The following is a 10,765-nucleotide window of genomic DNA, read 5'->3' as shown; positions in this document are numbered from 1 at the left end:
TTGCCTGCTAGACCCTAGTTGGCGGCTGTAATATCATTGCAGCCATGCGTACCTTCATTGCTTCCGGTGATCCGTGTGCGGATTGCAAATGATGATGCGGTTGCTGTTGTTGGCCTTGTTGTTGTTGTTGTTGTTGTTGGTGGTGGTGGTGGTGATGTTGCTGCTGCTGTTGTTGTTGTTGTTGCTGCTGATGATGATGAAAGCCAGCTGGCGTGGTATAAATGGAATCACCCTGTGGCCCACTAGTACTGTCCGAACGTGATTTCAAATCCGCTTTTTCACTACAACGCCACAGCCAAGTACGTGATGCGAAGACACACGAAGACGAAGACGTGAACGTATGAAAGCAAATAGAAAAGAAAGAGAATAAGATGATTAAAAAAACGTTGATTAGTTTGGTTGCGAATTGTGTGCGTGTGTGTGTGTGTGTGTGTTGGTTAATGCAGTCAACCCTCAAGCCAAATGCGCGCAAATCGTAAGACTTGATGACAAAAACTTTAGCCGACAATTGGCAACACAATGAAATAAGGGGAAAAAAATGTAATGGGGAAGAGCTTAAGAGCTTTTATTTAAGCTGCAGTGTGGTACGAAAAAATACGAAACAAGTAATTTGTAAACAAAAAGGCACAACCGACTTTAATGCTCGTATACAATATTAGGAGTACCGTTATTTTCTTCGTGAGCCTTTCAGCGGAACTAAACCAAGTTAGTATGGGACCACCCCTGAAGTACTATCTTTCCGATAACAAAAATATCGAAAACGGGTCATGTGGTCCTAAGTAAGAAAAACTTTAAAGAATGAACAATACATACAAATAATTCAATTGGACGGGATAGAACAAAGATGGTACTAGAGCGGTTATGGGCGCTGCCTTGCCCGCGGGCAAAGCTCTTTTAAGCTTTTTATACAATTTGTATAGGCGCGTTCTGAGTAAAAGCTCTCTCTGCCCATCGCTGTATTAGCGCATATTAAAAAGAGCTCATAAATATTTCACGCTCACACACGTTCTTTATACGTTTGACCGAGTTTTGCCCTGATTTTTGCTCTATTCAGTGTGACGCTTCACCCTATACATATGCATGTAGGTAGGTGAATGCTTTTAATTTAGCGGCCGATATAGAGAAATAGAAACGAATTTTACGAAAAAACATCTGAAATTCGAAATGACGAATTCTTACTTTTCGCCCATTTTATTTTCAATATCATGGCTATAACCAGTTCTTGAATTTGTAGGCTTACAATTAATTAGGCTACTTTCAAGGCTTGTTTTAAATTTATTGACATCATGGCTGTGGTGGTGTATGGCGCGGATGCATGGATATCTGATGAAGCAGTTCGTGGAGTTTTTGAGAAAAAGATTCTGCGCAAGATTTATGGGCCTTTGCGCGTTCACAATGGCGAATGCCGCAGACGATATAACGATGAGCCGTCGTTCGTGTAGAATGTATAGAAACGCTCTAGCTCCGAAAGTATTCAACGCGGGTCGAGATGCTGATAACAGAGGAAGAGGAAGGCCTCCTCTGCGTTGGAAAGACCAGGTGGAGAAGGATTTGGCTTCACTTGGCATTTCCAATTGGCGTCAGTTGGCACAGAAGAGAAACGACGAATCGCTTTGGCAGTTACAGCGCCAATAAAGAAGAAAAAGAAGATGGAAGTGAGAATTGCTTCGGCTTTCTTAATCCATAAATCTGCCAATGACCAACGCCAAATGATGCACTAAAAAAGAGTTGCCGATCTCTGTCGGGCTTCGGTAAAGACTGATATTTCACTGGGAGGCCTGTACAGACCAACGTGCTCCGGATATTCCAAGAATGAAGGAGCCGGGAGTTAGTTAGTTAGTTACTGGACTCCACTTAATAGTACAGACATCTTCTTAGACGGCTCGAAGTTGGACGGCAAAGTGAGAGAACAGTTTCCCAATTCGCTTACCGTCCCACTAGTAATGTTTCAAAGTTTAGGATTTCACTCTAAACTCGACAACGAAACAATGTGTAAGGACGTTTTCATTTTGAGTGCAATGCGGTGATCTAAGCTCTGAACTTCGTCATTTAAAAGCAGGAATAATAAAATGACAGGAAAACTTTGTTCAGGCGGGATTTTTAATGTTATTTGATGATAAATATGCAGACGGCTCGGACCAGTATTTCAGTAGATTTCAGAAGAGCTTAAGTCTTTAATGAGATACTGTCGGTAGGGTAAATATGCAATATTCCACAAAGACCAAAAAAAAAAAAAAAATCGCCGTACACTCCTAAGTCCTGCAAGGAAATTAAATTTTTTTTATTTTTTATTTTTCTTTGTAAAACGTACATTCGGCAAAAAAAGATTTATTAGTTCTACTGGTGTAATAAAAATACTGCCTTATGAAAAGTGTAATAATGTTTTTTTTATGTGTTCTAATTTTCTAACATTAGGGTGGTACGTTAGCGTGGTAAGAACTGACATTTTAAGGGTAAGTGTCACAATGGGGTGTTTGAGGTCAATCGACTTCTGAACAAAAAAAAAGTCTCTGAAGGACAAGAAGATTGATAGAGCACATAATTTAGCCATAAAATACGTACATACGTATACAAGTTTTGTGATATTTTAAGAAATCAGCAACTCTTTTCCCGTCAAACCTTAAAATATATTTAAAAATATATACGTATGTACATCATTTCATTAAACTGCCACTTGCATCCTAACTTATCTATGTTTCTTACTTATCCAATTAAATATTGCAAGACATTCTATCTATTGTCAATCCTTAATAAACGTGCAATACTAAAATTTACCAATCTTAAAAAATATATAAAAAATACTTGCCATGTACGCTGTGTTTTGGAAATTACCCATTTAAATAATATAGGTATGTTTTGTTATCACAAAAGGTAAGCTCTGATCTAATTAGCAAACTAATTCAAAAAGCTTCCAGACAACATGTTAACACAAAAAGTGTCAATAACAAAAGTGTCGCAACTATAGAAACCGAACAATGCAATATCTCAGAATAAATTGAATTGCAAATGAGGGTAACGGTTGTGGCGTAAATGACAAAAGTGTCTACATTGCCGAAATTTAACCTTAGGTCCTACGTATGGATATACCTATGCAAGTATGTGTGTAAGTTCACATGCATATATATACATGAGTTTGATTATTTACCAAAAGCAGATTGGTTACAATGTATGACCAAATAATCAGTTGTTGTTGTATTATATAGATTCGTAATAACAATTTTCGTAATGATTGTGTTCTGATTGAAATTCCAATAAGTTGAGCTTTACATAACAAGGCCAAAGTTACATACTAACATACATACATACATATTAGGGTGGCCCTTAAAACAAATAAAAAACCAAAATTTTGTATGAGACAACCCTTTATTTTGTCCTGTGTAAAAAATAAAGACACACAAGAAAATTTCAAAATTTTAAACAAATCTTTAGGACTCGCCGCTACAAGGGTTTAAAAACTAAAAAAAAAATTTAATTGCAAAAATTCGACAAAATCTTGACTTGAAATTGTATAAATTTGATATATTATTTAAACTTGTTTATATAAATACATAAACTTGCCGAGTTATAGCTGGTCCAAATCAAAACTTTTATCGAAATTTTGCGATTTAAAAAAGTATAATTTTTTTCAAATGCTGGCAGCGACACCTATTTTTTGTAAATTTTGAAATGTTCTTGGCTGCCTATATTTTGTGCGTAGAACAAAATAAAGGTGTACCCCATGATGCTAATGACCACCCTAATACATACCTAAATCTGTATCAAGTAATTTACAGATACACAGAGTTAAACAGCATTTATTTATATGCCAAAAATTGTATGAGTACATAAATAATACGGAAAGCATCATAATCAGTGTGCTAAATTCATTAGATTTGTTTGAAGACGAAAATGGATTTTACCTTAGGTGATTGTGGCGTAGGATTTTGGTTCATATACATAAATATATCTACTTTAAATACATACTTAAATATACGCATTGTATGCCCAGGGATAATTCCCACCAAACAATTTGTGTTGCCGGTAATAAGAAAACGTGTCGCCCTCGGAAACAAATTTATTGCCGGTAATATTGCCATCGAATCGATTTCCTATTACCGGTCGCTCTAAAACGTCCGCCGAAGGCAACTCGCCTGGGCGAGTCGTTTTCTTATTACCTGAATGAGTCCTTTTCTTATCGCTTCAGGCGATATTTGGAATAATTTTATTCTTTTTAATACCTCATTTATTTTTTTGTATACCAAATTGCAACTTACAATCGGAATTAATTCATTTTCTCGCTGTGAGACTTCCTATTTTTTTTCAATCTTGTCCTTGGGCATAATTTAGACGCTTTTGGCCAATACTATTGACGCCATATTCATAAGTTTCGGAATTTTTTAGAATTTTTTTATTCAAAATTGACATGAACGAAGTGATGTTGCCGATTTGTCACCACAGCAATAAATCGGTGAGTCGCCAATTTGTTGCCATTGACGATTGTTGCCTATTTCTCATGTTTTGCATGGTGGGTTGTAATGAATGGGAAATATTTTATTCTACATACGAGCATACTACATACATACATATGTATGTATGTATGTAAATGTTTTGTTGGCATTGCATGCTTGGCGCAGAAGAAATTGTGCAATCAATAAATATTCTCTAATATTTGCCAGAGGTTGAAAAAGATTCATTCACGTAGGTGACTGATTGCCATATAACCGCTTGAAGAAATTTGGTAAAATTAAATAAATCACTTCAATCAATCCTAAATTGGATTACTAGCAGATGCGTAGTGAAAATCTGAAATGATTGAGGCTAAGTCGTGACAAATTTTGCTGTTTTTACTGAGGACTACTTTGCTGCCTGGCAATTACGTCGATTGTTTTTATATAGCTCTTTCCAAAGCCATAGAGAGAGAGTAACAACAACAAACTTTCAGTTTTCCAACTCTGTGAAGTCTTGGTGTGGTATCAAGTTTGCAAAGGATACGAAGAAGCAGTAATCTCTCCATAAGCGGAGCCTTCTTCTCTACACTTACCGATGCCTTCAATGCACTGTTGAAGCAGCAAGACTTTGACGAGTGTTTGGTCAAAGGCTGTTCGGTAGCACTCAGTTAATCTAACGTCGAAAGAAATACTTTATTTCAATGTTTTAAAGTCGACACACGGCTTTATATACTAGCGCGCTGGCAGCTTGGCGTACCACAAAAATGGGGACAGAGACAGCCGAGTGAGCTGACGACAAAACGATATCGGCGATGCTAAAGACGGTGAGTAGTAGTTATGGTGAACGTCTGTGATATCGAGACTGACAGTAATCAATGTCGACGGCTTTGAGCAACGGCAAATGTCTTGGTTGGTCGTCCGATGCTTGCTGGCAACGGTGCGAGTATTAGTGGTAATCGTTAGATACACAGTGTAATCGTCCGAAAATTCCCGCTGACAGTTGGTTGACTATCCAGGGAACCTCGGTAATGGTGAATCGTCTGCTTAGGGCCGGTAGATTCACTTGCTCACCTAAGCTGTCTGCCAAAGCGGTGATCACACTACCACCAGCCCCTATTGCTGTCCACCTAAAAGCTTGAAGTGTCGGAAATAGATACAGGGAGCGTCTAGGCGAGATAAGAGGATAAGGCTTGTATATCAACGGCTCCCTCCACAAAGTAATCCATATTATAGTATCAGAATGGCGTTTTTTTACCTAGGTGTAACTGTATTGCTGCTGGTACGAAACTTGGCTTCGCTTAGTACTATGAACTTACTTAGTTTTTTGTAGTAGTACTTGGGTGTAGCCGAACAATAGACACTGCGACCTGGAGTATATTTGTCCTTTTAAAAAGAGTCCCTAATGCAAAAATCTCAGGATACTTTCGGCTCCTAAATGAATCCTGAAAGCTACATGGTAGTCAAATTACTTATGTATTACACAGTATTCGGTCATAGGAGCTTTTAAATGAATTAATTTGCGGTTGGCCAAGGCCGAACAATAACAAAGAATATGTTCCAAAGTCTCATCGTCTTTAAGACAGACCTGTCATTCTGACGGTGCGGTCACTCTCTTTCAGTCTTGATTGGCACGGTAATCGATTCGGACGAGTTCATCAAAGCACGCCACTCGTTTCTAAAGATCACACTCTGATCACAAGCTGCCCAGTTTGGGATCAAAGGCAGGGAGCCCGTTTACCCAATGTTCGCAAACTGGGATTATTAGTAGGAAGTTTCTAGCAAAAAATGCCTCTTAAGCTAGTGAATCAGAAATTTTAGCAATTCATAACCGACTTCACAAAAAGGAGAAGGTTGTTAGTTTTTCGGAATATATATATATATTTTTTTTTATGTGTGTTACCGCATAACTTTGGACCACGTTAACCGATTTCTATAATTCCTCATAAAGGAAAGGTAGTTGGTCCCATACTTATTTGGTTTAAATCCGATCATTGGATCATAAAGAAATTATCGATAATCTTAAAGTTTTATATGAGAATTGAAGTCGCTTTTGTTTTTTTGCTTAAAAATTACTTGTTAATACCGGTATCTTCCCTGCATCACGCTACTTTTTATAGAATCAATCGTTAGTGAGTCGAATTTGAAGTTGTCTTATCTGCTGTTGCCTGAATAAAAATATGAAGAGGGGTCCATCCCAGAAACAACCCTAGAGCCAAATTTGAGGTGGTAAAAATTCACTTTTGGGACTTTCTGTAAATTTGAAATTAATATATGTGTGAAGCCATGAGGTCCAAAGGGGCCGATCTACAATTTTTTATTTTTTTTTGTAATATGAGAAAGAAGGATTTTAAAAAATAAATGCGGTCTTTTACTAAAAAGTTCATTGCACCTACGTTATCCTGCATATTACAGTAAAAGAAAACTAAAAGGGCGTGCCTCGGGCTATTACAGTTTCGATACTAGAACTTTTTTTGAAATGTCAGTTAGGCTACTTTGGCCCACAAGGCCTCACACATATGACGTCCTAATGAAACAAAATAAAAGTAGTTTCGTAAAATTTGTAAAACAATTCTAAGTGTATTGCATAAATAGATATATTTAAGTGGTCAAAGCAAAAATGGCACGATATGTACTTTGTTTTGAATATCTAATATTTTCTACTACAGTTTTTGGAGACCATATGAGTAGATTTTTGCAACGTTTTCATGCACATAACTATAAATACATACACACATTAGGGCATGTCATTTTTTTTGTCTAAGTTTCTAACAAAATATGAAATTTGTCACCGCTGCGCCATCTGGCGGAAGTTTTAAGAAAAAGCTAAGTGCAGAAATGGATTCCTCATACCAAAAGACCACTTATAGCATGTTTTTATACAAATTTTAAGCACTTTTTTACGACACTACAGCAAAATGCTAAGCAGCTTATTCGCAATTTGGCAAACTCCAAATTGATTTTACCTCTTCGTTTCTGCGGCAAGTTTGCTAAAAATTACACGTAGAATCCCGCTGTGCTACATATGCGCGCATAGTCTAAAATAAATCTCCCATACAAATTGACCGCCTTAACACACATATGTATATCTATAACAATTTATCCCAAAGCATTGTAGCTGTTATGCAAACACTAAGTAAATTTCAAATTGCAGCTGTTGTAACAAAATGGCATAGCAGTAACGGATGAAAGGATGCGAGTGCACCTGAATCTATCCGCAAAAGCACATACATATGTATATACAGGTGTATTTATAAAAAAAAAGTGTGTTACGCTGGAAGCTTACCTGTCTTTATCTGATGATTTATAGCCGGAACTACCTGTAAGCAGAAATAAAAATGTGAGCAAAAATGCCAAAAAATACAAGAAATATCAGAAACACACAAAATTAAAAGCGGAGAGAAGAGAGAAGGAAAATAAAACTGTTGAATTTTTTTTGTCCAGTAAAATTTGCATAAAAATTCAATGCATTATGATAGGGAAATTACAAATTTACATGCAAATATATACATAAAGTAATTTGTACAAATCTTTTATAAAAAGTTGTAAAAATTTGTTGTTAGCTGTCAGTGGCTGGCTAGTGTTGCTGACATATCAGCAGACCCCGTCATACAAACGAGTGTGTCTACAAATTCTTCGTGCATCTTTTTCGATGGAATATGGAAATCACAACCAACCGTACAAGTATACTGATGAAGGTGGATAATTTTTGGAGTCAAAAACATACAACGCGATTCGAGTAGCTCGTGTGTGTTTTTAAGTTCCACCTAGATTTAGTACTTGTTGCCATAGCTTCGTAGTATTTTGGAGCATAGTATTGTGTCCAGTGCACTAAGAAGAGAATTTTTGGGTGAAAAAACTGTGAGCTTAACTTCAAAAAATTCCTTAAAGATAGGAGATTCCGATTTTTTTTCCTCGTAAAATGAAAAATTCCGTGGGCAAGGAGAGGTATTTAGCCTAACCGCACAAGGGGAAATTTTCGTCTAATTTTCTTCAAAAACGTTTGGAAAAGTAATTTTTTACCGAATTGAATATATTTTTTTTAAATTCTTGGAACGGATTTTAGAAAAGTTTACATAAGCCCGAATTAAAAAAAAAAAAAAAAATATATTTTGTGGTGAAAATCTGTAAAACAAAGATTTTAAAGGTGGCAAACAGATTTTTGGGAACGTTGAATTCAATTCTTATGGTAGAATCGCGAAATTCAAAATGGCTAATTCAATAAGTGGCGGCAGCTTATCTCCAAAAATGCTTAAGATAAGAAAGCATCCGCCATTTTGGATCTGCCATATTTTAACAACTGTTTTGAATTTCAGTACTCTGTTATCAGAATCGACCTCAAAAAAAAAATGTGCCAACTTAAAAATCTGCAATTTGTCACAGGGAAAAATATTACTTTTACTTAGTTGGGGTTTTTTTTTTAATTTTTCGAATTTCCCCATAGGCTGACAAAAATAATGGGGCATACTCATAGTCAAAGTAAAGTTTACTCTAAATTTAGCAGTATTTTGACATGTGCAAGAAACTGCAACTCACTTTAGAGTCGACTTTATGTCGACTATGAACATACCCCAATGATTTTTTTTATTCGGGCTTGGACCCACTATTCTAAAATCCAATTCAAAAAAAAAAAAATTATACGGATAGGTCAAAAATTGTTGATGTTTTGGCCAGATATGGGACTGATTCGCTCTGGTTATGTAGACGAACGAATGTCGTGGGAACGTGAGAAAGGAGCTAAATATTAAACTACATACGCAGGCGAGAAGATGACAAGGTGCAGGCGTCAACTCTTATGCAGGATATGGTCGAAAGAGCGCATGCCTGCCGACACTGGAACCAATCCTCAAGAAGATTGCCACTCTTACATGCGCCTTCTTTATATGGTTTAGAAGGTCTTATGGAGCCTGCAAGGCTACAGCCTATTGTCAACGAACATATTAGACCGTATTAGTGTGGATTTAGTTAGGGCAAATTCACCATTGCCCAGGTATTCACCATGTGGTAAAGACCCGCAAGAAGAAGATCACCACTCATAATTAATTTTTTTGAATTTCAAGGTCGCTTTTGATAGGACGAGAAGGAACTGCCTATACGGCTCGAGGTCTAAATAATTTGTTATCCCCGGGACACTAATACGGCAGTGTACAACGGCGTAGATGACATCGATATCATCGGCCTTAACCGACGCAATGTCTGTTCTGCCTCCTCCAAGTATAAGTTATAGCTTCGAAAAGTTAATGACTACGTTTTGTTGGAAACCAGTATTGACACCGATCACATCAGCCTCGAAATCCAATGAAGAACCTCACTTGCCACCAAGTGATACATCCGACTGAGTAGCAAAATTAGAGGAAAAGTCTCTGCCATGGTACAAAACTACACCTCATAAATTACTCATCATGTCCCACCAGCACGGACAGAAGCATTGACATTGAGGGTTCCCTTGGAGCAATCGAAGGAATGATGATCTTTACACGTTAACGACGGCGAGTACTGATGACAATAGAACAACAAGTTGTAAGATGGGTCATGCGGTATTAAACGCAGAATCCAGTGGTGGTAGCATAAGAAGAGAAAAGCCTTCTCTGCCATTTCCTACTGACATCAGTTAGCATAGAAGAGAAACGACTACCGAATAGGACTAAGCCAAAATCGCTTAGGCGTCAGACTGCGTCAGACAAGCACCATCTAATTCATTAGCTTAGTCATTAATAAAACACCAAGAATGTGACGACGACTGTGTTGGTGACTTTGTAAACTTCAAGTGATTTCTGTTTAAATATTCATTAGTAAGAAACGAATCTTTGGCAATAAAATCACAGCTAAGTTCTTGCGAAAAAACTGTTTGTACTTCTCAATCTATCAATCTACTTAAGGACGATTTAACTAGTAAAAAAAAAGAATAGTCCCAAGCCAATTGTCCCGCATTTTCAAATTTTTTATTTATGTTGTTTATCCAGAGTACGAGCGATATGTTTGTACTTGCTACATGGTATGAAAGATTATTGTCTTAGGCAAAGAGCTTCGGTTAACTCTTTAGTTTGGTTGTATACGAGTGGCTTAATGAGCTTGAGATTACTCACGGAACCCTCATTCCGGAAACATATGAATCCTCCTAATACTTAGGATAAAATACTTGTGGAGCTTCCCAGATCTCATACTCTGCCGATTGTTCGATATAAGCATACGGAAATGGAATCAATGACTTGTGTACAAAATTTCTCACTTATTCATTGGACGAAGCCTAACCTTCTCCTCGGCGAAATCAACAGCGACTCCTTTATCACCTGCACAAACGGTACATAACCGGAAAATTCTAGGGGTTATCTTTTAAAATT

The 10,765-nt window shown here is 37.1% G+C and overlaps 1 protein-coding gene across 1 annotated transcript in view; it reads right to left on the bottom strand.

The window, feature by feature from the left end:
* Nucleotides 1-7: 7 nt before the first annotated feature.
* The window catches only part of LOC118753497 (irregular chiasm C-roughest protein-like), a 28,496-nt gene continuing 17,738 nt past the window's right edge, over nucleotides 8-10,765 (bottom strand). Inside the window, exons 3-4 of the mRNA XM_036488378.1 lie at nucleotides 7,711-7,744; nucleotides 8-281 (exon numbers count right to left, since the gene is read on the bottom strand). Coding sequence (XP_036344271.1) covers nucleotides 8-281; nucleotides 7,711-7,744 — 308 coding nt within the window. The remainder of the gene's footprint in view (nucleotides 282-7,710; nucleotides 7,745-10,765) is intronic.

The sequence above is a fragment of the Rhagoletis pomonella genome, unplaced genomic scaffold (assembly GCF_013731165.1).
Source record: "Rhagoletis pomonella isolate Grant_MI unplaced genomic scaffold, Rhpom_1.0 Rhpom_scaffold_02540, whole genome shotgun sequence".
NCBI lineage: Eukaryota > Metazoa > Arthropoda > Insecta > Diptera > Tephritidae > Rhagoletis > Rhagoletis pomonella.
This window is presented reverse-complemented; position numbering and strand designations above follow the sequence as displayed.